At 39.1% G+C, this 14,893-nt stretch overlaps 1 protein-coding gene across 1 annotated transcript in view; it reads right to left on the bottom strand.

The window, feature by feature from the left end:
* Positions 1–14,893, bottom strand: part of DNAH11 (dynein axonemal heavy chain 11) — a 3,007,685-nt gene that overhangs the window by 2,251,336 nt on the left and 741,456 nt on the right. Inside the window, exon 11 of the mRNA XM_085631597.1 lies at positions 1,373–1,497. Within this exon, the coding sequence (XP_085487723.1) occupies positions 1,373–1,497 (125 nt within the window). The remainder of the gene's footprint in view (positions 1–1,372; positions 1,498–14,893) is intronic.

The following is a 14,893-nucleotide window of genomic DNA, read 5'->3' as shown; positions in this document are numbered from 1 at the left end:
AACAAGAGGATCACCTTCAAGCTCCTCACCCACGCTCACAGAGCTCTCCACAACTCCGGACCAGCGTACCTCAACGAACGACTCACCTTCTACACCCTGAACCGCCAGCTTCGCTCCACTGACCTAGCCCTCGCCACCATCCCCCGCATCAGTCAAGCCACCGCCAGTGGCAGATCGTTCTCTCACCTCGCCGCAAAAACCTGGAACACCCTCCCCATCTGCCTACGACAGAGCCAGGACCTGCTGGCCTTCAGGAGACTCCTCAAGACCTGGCTGTTCGAGCAGTAGCAGCACCCCCGCCCCCGAGCACCTTGAGACCCTCACGGGTGAGTTGTGCACTCTACAAATGTACTGATTGATTGATTAAGCATATGTGTGCCAGACACATATGGGTTTACTATAGGTTCAGGATAAGACACAAGTGCAAACACTTGGCTCTTGGCTGGAGCACAGACTATGCCTTGGAGCCAGGCATGGTTAAATGTTTTCTAATTATAAGACAAAATACAAACAAGAGCCACCTCCTCTATGGGGCACTGGACTGTGTGTCTGTGTCCAAGCAGGGAGTCAGACACGTTTTGGATTTTTTTTCTAGTCTAAAAAACATTTCCACACTATGTCTGGCTCTTTGCTGAGGCAGAGACACAAAGAAGCTATGTTTCATAATGCTTCTCTTGAACAGAGAATAATTATAGTCCACTCCCATTCATTACCCACTTCCAGGGTGTTTTTGGAAGGTGACAGTTTGGGAAGAACTGGGACGTCTCTCTGAGCTCCCTCATTCCCACTCCCTGAAAAATTGTCTGGAGCTTGTGAGAATTGCTAGGGTGGAGCTGGGACCATTATTCATTTTATTCGCTCCTTCCATAGCCTCACCAACCGGCCTGATCTTTGGATTGGCCTGGGAAGGAATAGGAAATACCAAGCAAGAGAAAAGCATCAAAACCCTGCCTTCTCCTAAACTTAGTTTAGGTCTTAGTTGCTTTTATCACAAAAGAGAAACACATCAAGGATCACATTCAGACCCACCTCAATCCTTGCCAACTAATTGAGCAGCACTCTGACAGGCATATCCTAAGACACCTATGCCACCTATCTGCTACCACAGTCTGCCATATGGTCCATCACCTGAACAATATTGTGCATGCACTCATGATACTTGATAACCACCTTCTTACAGGTGAATATCTCCCCACAACACTGAAGGATGCAATTACCCAAAATGATTATTCATTATGAGACAGTCCTCAATGACAAAAGGGCAAAAAAATTCCAACCATTGCCATTGTTGTTTCAACAACGGACTAAAATGCCATGTAATTTAAATGGTGTGAGAAAAATATGTTTCATCTCATAAAGGCTACCAACTTACGGGTGATGAATGTATGTAAAATTCGACCAAAATGTCTGAATCCATTGCTTCAACTCTTCTGCCCATTTCAAGTTTCCAGACATTGATGGCATATTTCGATTGACTACTTCATTTTGCTGTTTTACCTGTTGTATTAAAAAAAAGTATAAAGAAACATATCTTGTTATAATTGATATAATAAAGGTCTCATCTTTAGTTTTAACAATGGATTTAAGCCACACACTAAAGGCTTCCACCTGCATTGCTATAAATCTCTTAACATCTAGCTTTTACTGATCAACAATTTTGAACTCAACTATAGACTAACACCTGTACCCTACCTCAGCACCCATGTGCTTCTGTGACATCATCAGTTTCTCATTTAAGTTCAAATTGCACTGTTAAAAGCACTGAGGGCTAATAGAGATACCTCCATCTAGTATGCACTTGAAACGTGTTTAAACGTTTACATATCTGGTACAGATAAGCTGCCACAAACAATGAAGTGCTCTACATTTACATTAGACCAGAGAGAAATATTGACTTCACTAGCTGTGATATTTTCTGGCAAGATGTTGAGACTTGCTATGAAAAGAAGAAACAGATTGCACAAAATCCAAACCCAGTGCTTCAGACAATCTACTTAATGAAGGAAAGGGACAACTCTATTTCTTCCTGCTGAAAGTGGAGAACTCTACAAAACTTGGTAGGTGTACTATCAGTTCTGAATTATTTGACAAGGTAATGTCTTTAGATATTTATTTTATGTGCATTTATGAACTGTTGCTAAAATCCCCCTGCAATTCAGCCAATTTATAAGACTTATATGGCACTGGCAGGGCTCTCACGAAACAGAATGGACATACCACTTATTAATGGCCCCTGTGGGAAAGTCTCAATGTACTTCTTAACTGGGTCAAACCAGCAACACTCATTAGCCACATTTTTTCCTGTTTGCAGGGACCACGTTGCCATTCACTTTCAACACTACCCAGGCAACTACTGCAGTGAAAATAACCACTCTTTCATTGTTATCTGTGTGCTCAGCAAAGGGGAGAGCAGGAGTGAGGGAGAGATGGCATCCACCTTGTTCAAAATTGAGGTTTATACAGACATGTATCCAAAATAAACATATTAATAACTTTACTTTTATGCATCATTGGAAATGTATTTCAATTGTAATTATGTTAATTCAGTCTAAATATGTAGGCTCGCATGTAAAACTACATTTTTTATATTATTAATGGTGCACAAACAAATTTAACTTAGGAAAAATATGATTTAAAAAATCCTGTCTCTGATTGTTTTAGAATCACTAAAACAATTAATAAAGCTTAGTTAATTAGGAATTTGTTCAGCCCCAATCCCTTTCTGCTTCTGTTTGGAACTCTCTTCTACAATCTTTATTTGGTTGTAGACACGATCCTAGATATTCTCCATCTTGTTATCTTCAGACCACTTCCTCTTTAATGGAATCTTTTTATTTCTATACCCACACTTTTTAATCAGACACTCAAAAACTTTTAAAAAGAGAAACAGACTAATTGCACAAATCATTACAATAGGGGTTCATATAATTCTTAAGGTCCCGCCACACAAATTATCAATCCATTCACCAACCTTACTAAAACTGTTCCCTATCTCACTAACCCAGAAATCATTAGCTTCCTTAAAAGCTATGCTGTTCAAAGGATTGAAGTTCACAAAATATTTAGTCAAGTTTATAATATAAGAGTTAATAATATAGGAATAAAAGTGCAGCATCTCTTAACCTTTAGTACTTTGCAAATGCCACAAGTCTAACGATGATTCATTCTAAATTTATTTGAGTTAGTGCTCCAGCTGTGCTTAAAGCAAGTCTATCCACAAATGGCAAAAAGCATCAAACATTGACATCATTCATTGCCACAACTCTGGAATAATAATAGCACCTAATATAGCAAAACCTACCTGTTCAAAACAACGTTTCCCTCTCAAGCCAACTATATCAACTGTTCTACTCCTATGACACCCGTTTTTTAATTCATAGATAATTTGGTTAACTACCGGTGACATTCATCTGACTAATGCTTTGTTATGGACTTTATCCAGGAAAGGACGAGTACCTTTCTCTAATTCTTACGTGCTGATGAGTTACCACATGGCCGCTTCATTTTTTGTATTATAATAATATAGTGAGTTTTTTGTCCTGACACACCGTACTCACTCTAGACTTTTTCACTTAGTCTGTCTCCTTGTTTTAAACCTGTCCTGAATAAAGCCCCAACGTTATGTCCATCCATTAACACACATAGCCGGGTTTGACACATCAACACTTAACCAGTACAAGTCCTGAGTCACTTGACGATAGAATAAATGCCAATGGTTAAAAAGGGCCTTTGTTGACCTCTACTTAAAGAGGATGGAGATCTATGTGCATGTTTTATCTGTATTTGTTTGCAATCTGTACAAAACAATGTTGCACTGTGTCACATTAGTCACTGATAATTGTTTTGTGAATTTCGTTTGTGACAGCCTTATATAATAGGAGACATTGAAATGAAATACGTATATGAACTGATTGATTACGTCTCTTTTGTGGTGCATCTAGACTTATATTTTAATAAGAAAGAATCCCCTTTTGTGATTAAATTATCTTTTTGGTAAGCAATTGCTTCACCCAACAAAACACACTTTAGCCTATACTACTTATACCCAGGTTCTGAGGGACACGGGGTTACCCAATTACCTTTAATGGTAAATTAAAGTAATCCCTTACCACACACATAATAAATTACTCTGAAAATTGGCTCTCCGTCAATCAAATCATCACTTATAACAAATTCTTTCATACTCACTTTCTCCTAAATATTCAGCCTTGCCTCCTTTAAGAGGGGCACAATACACCAGACACATTTCACCCCTTCTTCCTTGTTCCTTCCTCAATCGATGATGCAGATCTGACAATCTAATCTCTTCTTCTGCAAAGAGTTCTCTTATAGCCTTTTCAGCTCTACAACCTCACAATATTTACTCTCCTTAAATGTTTTCTTTAATGAATACATGTTCTTTCCAACAACAAACTTTTTCCCATTTAATAGTTTTAGTTTCATGCTTAATTTGTACAATCATTTTAAAAAAGGTACTATATTTAATACCAATGGTCGATTCGTATTTCTCCGACATAGGCAAGTCCTCCAAAGACACATTGAAGTCTGACAAGCAAGGAGACAAAAAATCCTTATTATTAAATTTACCCACAAGCACTGACAATCCATAAGAAATTGGAAGCTGTTTGTTTTCCAACACCCTCAACCTACAGAAGGAAGGAAGGAAAATACAAATGAAACAGTTTCCAACCTTCATAATATCCGGATACTCCTGTATCATTTTCGTATAAATGTCATATTGAAATCCACTAACTCAACTTACCCTATGTTTCAGTGTCTTATGCTTCACTTCATTATGTACTCTAGTTAATTCAACTCTTGTGAAAATGAATCCCATCAGAGATAGTAAGCACAACAGGCCAACTAAGACTATTAATATTGTTAATAAAATAATGAAAGCGATAATTTTACTGAATTTCGCTGCACTCCATTTTCTATTAAAATGAAAACAAATATTATCCTGATATATTCACAATTCAAAGGCCAAAATGTTCTTTATAACAAGAATGTTCTTCTATTCCTTTTATTTTTTTCAAAGTAATAAAACACACTTTCAAAATATGAGCTATCTCTTTTTCCAAATGTTCTTTCAGTTCATATTCTTAGTAAATTTTCTATCCATTTATTTAAACTTGAAAGTTCAACCTTTACAGTGCTAGAATCCTTTCCGAGTGGTTCTTCTTCCTTCCTTCCTTACTTACTTCTAAACTCATTTCTGAAGCTATGTTGGTAAATATTTATTGGGCTGTATATCTCAGACTCTGATTCTTCTTCCTTTGTATCTACAGCTAGATTTACCCACCCAGGTAGTGCATACTTTCTATTTGGTGTTCTGTTTCTATCTGATTTTTTAGCAACTGTTTATTCAATTTCACTATTTTTGGAATCTAGTGCAATTACCTCATAACTTTAATAAAATGGCTTTAGTCTCTTATTTCTCTGTTTGACAATTCTTTCTTTGCAAGTTCTATAAAACAACTATTTCCCTCTGCTCTTTCATCTGCTTCTCAACTCACTACTCGATTTGAACCCTGATCAATCGTAATTGAACGATTCAATGTGAAACAGTTTCTTCCTCTGGGGGTTCTTGTGACTCAAAATTTCAACAGTAGCCTTTTATTGTTTGGATCAGAGCATACTTCTTGCTGCCGCTCATGCCTTTGACATTGCAACAGCTCCTAGATCTGATCTCCACTTTGAAACTGAACAGAAATTCACCCGAATTTTCAATTTCTCTGACCTGGACTTTTATGATGTCATTTTCTTCACAAGTTTCACAATTTCCTTCTCCCCCTCCCCCTGGATCCACACCATGAACTTGAGATTGATCTTGAAAAGAAGTGGTTGTCTTCACCACTTCATCAGCCACCTTCACTTTCTTTGTGTGAGTGTCGTGGATCCACTACAGGATTCAAGCACACTTCACTGCAGTGTTTGTCATCAAGCTCACCTGATAGAGTTCACACCAGCGTTCCGCTAGGCAGTTCTTCCTCATGTGTTGTTGGACAACTATCCAGTCTCAAGAATTCAGTCTATGACATAGTATCGCCTTTGTTGCTTCTGTTGCTACATTCACCTGATGGGACATTTTACCAAAACAGACAGAGATTTGCAGTAATCTAGCAAGAGGTCATCAGGTATTGAAACTAATCCAGCTGAGGGAGTATAAGCCAGTATCATTGTTCTGCCCATTATCACTTCATGGGGGTGACAAACCACTCTTTTTGTCAGGGGTGCATCTGATGCTCACCAAAACAAAAGGAACTATTTCAAACTAGTAGAAGCACAGACTTTGACCAATTTGTTCATTCTCTTAACCGCTCAGAAGATTGAGGACGAAAAACTACAACGAAACCTCTGTTTAATTTGCATACTGTTTAATTATCTGCAAAATATCATTTTTCAAATGTGAGCCACAATCTGGCTCAATAGAAGCTGGCAAGGAAACGTGAAATTAACTCACTGCACAGATGTTTAGCAACTGTAAGGCTATCCCATCTCTGGGTGGAATAAGTCTCAACCCATTTATAAAACAAGCAGACAATGACCAAGATATAGTTCACGCCATTACAACTGGCATCTCTACAAAGTTTGCTTGCAATCTTGTAAATGGGCTTTCTGATTTGCCAGTCTGATTCATTACAGTCAATGTCACCTTTCTCTGATTTTTCTGACATAACAACATCTGGAACATAAGCTTTCAGCAACATTTCCAAAATGTATTTTTCTCCAAAGTTTCTAAATGTTTGAAGCATAGTCTCTCACCTTGAATGAGCTTGACCATGAAAATACCTTGCAATGGGATATAACAGAGCATCTGGAAGATTGCATTCATGTTCAAAAGTAAAACAAATCCTGATGATTTTTCTTGCAACCCAAGTTTACCCATCTCCTTTATCATCTTGTGTAGCTTCCTCTTGAAGTTTTCTCAATCCACTCAAATAATTTTGAATTTAACTCAATAAGAAGCAGTTCACATTTTATGCATTTTGTATAGTATTTATTCTAGATTAATTATTCTCAGTCTCCTGAACCACTGCTTCATCCTGAAATGAGCAATATCAGGCTACTATATCAGCACAACTATTCTCAAGAGTAACCCGATATGTTCCAGCCTTATGGGCAGGACACTTGACTACAGAAGTCTCTTTTGGCTGTTATATTGCGTCCAACAGATCAAGTATATAGAGACTGGTATTTATGGGAGCTCCAGAAGTCCTCATACATCCCCTCTGAGACCACAGTTGACCAAAATCATGCACCACACCAAAACCATACTGGCTGTCTGTATAAATATACAGCACCAAACAGCTGTTCGAAGGGGGACAGTAGGAGAAGAGTGGGATCGCTACATTGATGAAAGTGTGACTACAAGTGAGACCCACCCCGAACAGACCATGAAGCACCTAGCCAAGTAGATCTAGGTTGTCGCTTATAACGATACCAGTTGAAAGGTAGGTCCTCTCTTTACATCTATGCTCACTCAACCCTTACTACTTGCAGAGTAGGGAGATCTAGACATGGCCCTGATGAATGCCATAGACCCACGGCTTAACAGAGGCAGAAACATGTTGGCATGAATACTTAGTCATATACAGTGACCCAAACAGACCATTATACCTAAGTTTGCCTCCTGTATTTACCCCTTGGTAATCTTTTTAACTAATCTAGGATACCACCAAATTTAAGGATATTTTAGTGGTTTATCCTAAAACTGGACCTAAAACACTATCCTGTAAGAATAGAAATATCTATGAACTCCCTCAGAAAAGCCCCATTCTGAGGTCGAGTCTGCCCTGGTAGTAACTCCTTACCAGGGTGGGACAAGGTGGCAAATGATGAAGCATGTCACATTACGTAAGTGAGCCATCCTCGTCCAATTCTTGGAATTACCTTGAGATTAGGTCAAGCACAGTTAGCAGCACACAGGGAACTCTTTAGGTCTTTGTTAATGATCTGCTGATCAGCTGAATAAGCATATAGCAGACTGTTGTGGGCACCACACAAATCATTTTGTTTATTTATGTCTGTATAAATTGTCACATTTACATTTTCTGACAGGCAACAAGCTCTTGTCAATGCAACCAACTCTGCCACTTGTGCTGAAGTTACATTCAGCAAATAGGATGCTTCAAAAAGTTTGGAAATGGAACATACTGCATAGGCATCATTTAATGCTCCATACTGGTCTCTCAAATAGGAACCATCAATGAATAAAGTCAGATCAGCCATTTCCAAAAGAGATTCTTTAATGTCTGGTCTCTGTTTGGTACATAATTCGGTGACAGCATACAAGCATGCTTAGTCTCATTATCTTCATCCTCCGTTTCATCAGTATCCCTGTCTTCAAAATCTTTGTCTGGAATAGAAAGCAGTGTCACTGGACTAAGTGAATTGCATCTCTTAATTGAGATGTTCTCTTCTGCAAGAATGACTTGCTAATATCTGGTTAATCAAGTGTTAAGGTAGAGCCCTTATACATGGATCTAAATGGAGTGTGGGAAATATACAATTAAAGTATGGCCCATTACTATTCCTTCACTACGTTCAATGGCAATGCAAACATCTGCAACCCATTTCAGACAACCAGGAAGACTTAGTTACAGGATCCAGAATAGCTGAAAAGTATGTCACTGGTCTCAAATTCCCCACATCCCATTGCACGAAATGATGATGCACCCCCCCCTTTTCCAGAGCAGTAAAAAAAGGTCAAATTGCAGTCAGGCCTTCCAAGGGTGAGTGCACTACATAAAAACTCTCTCAGTACCCAGAATGCCTCTGAACACTGTTTGCCAAATAGTACCGGGTTCTTTAAGTCAATGTGAGTCAACCTTATCAATTGTTTAGCAATCAAGGAACAAAATTGGAATCAACTGAAGACAGTAGCTAACAATTTCCAGGAACATTCTCACCTTCCTCTGGGTGGCAAAAGGATTCATTTTCAGAATTTCAGACACACATTCTTTAGACTTTCCTCAAGCCATTCTCAATAAAGTGACCAAGACAGATTGCTTCCTTTTTACAAAACTGCATCTTCATAGGGTAAACTTTGTGACCACCATCAGGTAAATTATTCAACAAAGCAACTGTGTCAAGTTTACAGTCTTCTTTTATGTTAGCAATAGGTTAACAGTATACTGCACTAGGACTGAGTTACAGGGTAACCTCGAATGTTCTAGATCTTTCTTCAGAATTTGACTAAAGATTGAGGGACTTTCAGTTTACTCTTGTGGAATTCTACACCACACTAGAACTTTATTTTAAAATTGAAATGCAAACAAATGTGGTCTCTCCTCGTGGAGAGGTATAGAGCAGAAAGCTTGCCAAAAACATTCTGCTTCTATGGGTGAGTTGGATTGGTGATAGCTGGGTCTGATGCCTTGGGCTCTGCCCTCTCCCCCCAAATGGCACCAGTATACCATCCTGGTTCTTCAAAACACTTCAGTGTAAGCTAATTATTATGTTGTTCATGTTCATTGTTTGATTTCACCTCCCCCTCCTTTTCCTGTTTCCACCCCTGCTTGCACTTTTTCATTGTAACATGCTTTCACACCCTACCATTCTTTATTTGTCCACTGGTACTGGCTCTCTAATAGCAGATTTCCTGTGGCACAACCACTTTGTATACAATTCTATAACAGTCTGTAATTTGGAGTCAACTTATTGCTAATGGTGTAGACATTTTGCAGGTGCAGCCTTGCTCCTTCCTTACTGTCTTATTTTATGCCATAGAACCTTAATAAAATTGGTTTTGAAAAATTCCCATTCTGCCTCTAAAGGAATTTGCAACAAAATTCTTGGTGGTTTAGTACCAATGTAAAACATAAAATTACATTTTTATTAATTATTTTTAGATCCCGCACAATGCACCATTTCCCACTCTGTTTCTTTACCTGCATGATGAAAAAGATGCAAGGGCTACCAAGCACTTCCTGAAGGATGCCCTGCTCAATCATTTTCTCAATAACCGGTTCCATTCCTACCTATATTTCTTTTGAAAGTTCATACTATTTAATTCTGAGAAAACTACAGCATGTGTTATTCTTATTTTAACTGTCTCAGCACTTTTTATCAGTCCTATTTCTTTGCCAGAGAAATCCACTTCTCCATGACAGCATGTCTTAAATCCAGAGGTAGGTCATCTTAGTTTAAAGCTGAAAACAACTGAACTCTCTAAACTTGTGTTTCAATCAATTCAATCAATTAATACTTTATTTCGCATTTAGAAACAAATGCATAAAAACTTCAGATAAAAATATACAAACATATCAATAAGTTATCATAAAAAGTAAAGTAATCATATCTGAAAATGTATCCTAAAACCCTTAAAAACAGCATATACATCACCTCACTACTCATCTGCATCTTAATACATTTAGATGTGTTCGAGCTGTGCATATTATACAGGTTTTAACATTTGATCACATGTTTGCTAAGCTGCGAGTTTTTAGCGCTGTACATAAAAACGAGGCCGCCGTCAGGCAAACATATGGAGCGTCCAATTGTAACAATGTAATTACGCAAACAGAATTTCTTCAGAAATGGGATGATAAATCTTTTTCTCTCTGTTTCATAAAAATGGTAGATAAACAGTATGTGTATAATTGATTGTTTTGATCGGGAGTCAAACGGACATCGTCCCAGTTGTGTCTCAAAGAACACATTCGCTGGGAAACCCAGCATTAAAGTTACATACCCCAACCAAAACCATATTAAAATGAAACAATGGCAATTACATGTCACACAAGCAAGGTACGAGGATTGACCGTGCACCAAGGGGGTATGCGATTACTCTGGTTTTCTCTTTAATTCTCTGCTCTCTTTCTTGTGCACATTTCTCTAAAAAAGAATGTATTAGTTTTGCCTTTGAAAAGGATTCACATCGCACAGGGTCATCATAAAGGGTCACCAACCCCAGAGAGTGCAGAGTATACCTTATATAATTTAGCCATGTTATTTTATACCCATAAGCCAATTTCATGACATCCTTTATGATACATCGATTTATCTGTACTGCCTCCTGTTTCCAAGTTTACAACCAAAGTAGCAAGGGAGCCAGTTTGATTGTATCGGAAATATAGGGTAAGCCTAGTTCTTTGCGTGTAATTACATTGGTACACGCCTTAGGGGCAGACATTAACCTATTGGTGAACCTATTCTTTATTTGTTTGAAGGGTGTCCACATAGGTTATACCCCAAATTGCTGCCCCATATGTAGCCACAGAAACAGTTTTTGCCAGGTAGATTTTAACCATCTCTGGTTTTGGTTTGTTGCCCAAGTTTGATGCAAACTTCAAGATTACAGCTATACTTTTATTCATCTGTGTAGCCTTCGAAGACAGCATTATTTTCCAATCTAAATTATCAAAGGTAATGCCTAGATATGAGAAATTAGCTACAATATCAACTTTTCTCTGTGCAATAGCATACTTTCCTTTATTTTTGCTTTTCCCAATACACATAGTAAAAGACTTCGCTTTGTTCACATGTAAATCAAGGTTTTCCATAAAAGATACATACTGGGTGATGCAATTTTGTAGGGCTAGGGGAGTTTGTGCCTGCAGGACCGCAGCGTCTGCGTACAGCAGGATGGGGAATCGCGTTGTAATTGCAATCGGGGTGTCTATTACCTTTTCAAACAGGTACTCATTTAGTTTATTGGTCTACAATGAGAACAGGAAGGGCACGAGTACGCAGCCCTGCCTTACACCATTTGTTATGTTAAAGGGTCTAGTGCATTCACCCTGCCTACCATGGTGAACCTTTGCTGTAGCACCTGCATACAATTGTTGTATAAAACAGATTATTGCTGCCTCCACCCCCATTAGCTCCATGACTTGCCACAACCTATTATGGTTAAGCAGTCAAATGTGGCAGAGAGATCCATGAATGCCATATAGAGATTCTCTTGCTTGGCCTGCGTGTACTTCCCTGCTAAGAGTGCCAAGTTCAGACATTGATCCACGGTCCCTCTGCCTTGCCTGAAACCATATTGGACCTCCACCAGATCCCCTTCTCACAAGCCCAGTCTTCCATTCTGTTTAACAATATTCGGCCCATTAGCTTTGCAGTGCTATCAATTAATGCAATTGGCCGACAGTTTGCAGGATCTGAACCATCTCTTTTTTTTAATATCAGTACGATAATGGAGTGGGACGGTATGCTCAGACGTGGGTCCCATGTTCTCCATGCCACTGGAGTCAAGCTATCCTGGCTGATGAGGGCTGAAAGCCCGAAACCGGTCCTAGGATGCTTGTTTACAGTTCAGGGAGGACCTGGCAAAGCAGTTCAGGCTGGACTGTTCCCACTGGGCACAGGGTCAAGACTGATTTGTATATGGCTGGGTCTAAACTGGAATGGCATGGCGATCAAAACAACAATGGATTTAGGCCCAGATCTCTGTACTGGGGTAAATGTATGACATTGTTCTGCATTCTGTCCATCAATTGTTCTTTTTGCGATAATGCCCTCAGTGCCAATGGCATTGAATACTAAAGTGAGTAGAGGGATCAAGAAGGTTCTATTTTTCAGGAGTAGGTCAACAGGTACCCCAGTGCACAATCTACCTCATCCATATTAAAATCTAGGGGGGAAATATGTCTTGTCCTGTCAAGCCGTTCTACTGTGAGGCTTATATTCAGCTTTTGGAAAATTTCTTTAAATTGATCTATCCATGTATTTTCATCTATGCATACGCCTGTGGAGGGGCCCCCTGCTTCTTGTAGAAATGGTGTATTGACCACTTCCCAGAACGATTTAGAATCACTGTCATTGGCTGCTATCCTTAGTTTCTCCCATGCTTCAGATCTTAGTTATTTTTTCTGATTTTTCACAGCACTTTTATAGATCTCGCTCAGATTTTTGATTTGCAATTTATCCCTTAATTTAAGGCCTGGCGAAGGTTGACAGAGGCTTTTGAGCAGGTATTACCAAACCAGTGATTTTGCAGCTGTTTACCGGCACCCGAGGGGCAAGTTAGTTGTTGCTAATGCCTTCTAATATCTTCAAAAATGCTGTGACTACATGGGGTTTATTTGTTAGATGATTTAAGTAAAAGCTAACCTCATCATATGTCGACTGTATCAATCGGGAGAAAAAGAGCCCTTCGTCAACCTTGCTCCATTTTAAGGAAAAGCTGTTTCTTCTAGCTAAGACAGGTTTGGTGATTATGGTACTCTTTTTAGTTATACATTGGTTTTTCCAAGGCAGCATTAGGGAAATGTTAGCATGATCACTGAATTCTGTCATCCTTATGATTACCTCTGCTTGATTATGCTTACTAGAAGTACATGTTATTATTTAATCTATCACTGAGGTGGCCTACCCCCTGTAAAAAGTCAGAATTGTTTGGCCGGTGTTGTGGGTTCTCCCTGTCCTAATTTCCAACTGCCATACCATTAAAAGATTATTCAGAGCATTTCCATTGGTGGTGTGGGTGATCATTTAAGCCGTCATTTTGTGAGATTTGTTGGCACATGCGACAGTCTCAGTTTGGCATTTTGCTATATTAATGTTGCCCACCCATGTACAATAAAGTGGTTTTGCTGGTGTAAGTATTATGTCCTCTAATGTTTCTTTGAGGTCCTTTATCATCTCTTGTGGGGTCAAAAAATTGTTACAATAATGTATTATCAACCAACTTAAGCTATGATTGCTATCTATTACAATGATGTGGAAAATTGGCTCTTCATTAAGAAAGAGTTACACTTTGAATAAGATCGTGTTAGATATACATGTCAACAGTCCCCCTTTAGCTCTTCCTTTGGTCAATGGGATGACCGGTGTGTTAAAATATCGATAATCATTAACAAAAATGGGGTCCAGTTACCACGTCTCTTGGAAGAATAGGATTTTATGGGGTGCGACTACACTATACCACTCCTTATTGTCTTTTTTATTTTTATACCCAGCTATATTCCAGGAAAGCAAGGTGTGATAGATGTTAAGGTTTGGAATCACTCTTGCCACCTCTGTACTGGATGTCAAATCCTGGGGGCTAGAATGTATTGCTATCAAGGGGAAATTATCTACAGTGGATGGTTGGACGATCACATCAAGCCTTTCCCATGCTACAATTGGGTTTGCCATTACATGGAATTGTGAAGGGACAAGTCCATTGCTAACTTTCATATCATAGCCAATTTCAGGTGTCACGGGTCAGGGTAGTCAATCGCAGCTATTTAGGTCTGTTAGAGCTGCATATCCATTGGCAGTAAATAAAGAGCAGTTGTCCCCCCTTGGTAGGCAAAACCTTTCATTGCTCCCCTGCATTGAAGCCCGAGACATGAAGGGTCTACTTCTTTGCCAGAGAAATCCCACCTGTCCGTGATAGCATGTCTTAAATCAGGAGGTGGGTCATCTTAGGTTAAAGCTGGAAACAACTGAACTCTCTAAACTTGTGTTTCAATCACAATACCTTCAGGTGTACAGTAAATCAAACAATTCATTTTGTGAAGCAAGCCCCTGCCAAAAAAAACTCACAGGTCTTCAATCACACAGAATAAAGGTAGTCTCCATTCGTCCTATTCAAACTGGGACATCTGTTGTAACCTTATTAGCAATTTATAAATGATCTCTACAATTTGGGCTTCCAAGATGAGCAGGTTAGGGAATGAACTGTAGAACAGGCAAATCCTGTATCAATTAAAAATGAAACTAGGTGGCCACTGACTTCACCATTAATGTATGGGCTATTTTGGTCTAGCTCCAAGAGCGCTCCAAATAAGCAATCCTCCTCTCCTCTCAAGCACCCTCACTGGGAGTTACCCCCAGCAGAAAACTGAGACAAATCATTGGTGCTGCAACACTGGATCTGAAAGCATCATCATTCGAAACAATTTCTAATCATGCATACTCTGTACACAAGTCTGTTGGGTTGGGACAACTGGTAATG

Source organism: Triturus cristatus, chromosome 10, assembly GCF_964204655.1.
Source record: "Triturus cristatus chromosome 10, aTriCri1.1, whole genome shotgun sequence".
NCBI classification, from domain to species: domain Eukaryota; kingdom Metazoa; phylum Chordata; class Amphibia; order Caudata; family Salamandridae; genus Triturus; species Triturus cristatus.
The sequence above is the reverse complement of the archived record's forward strand: the minus strand, read 5'-3'. Positions and strand labels throughout refer to the sequence as shown.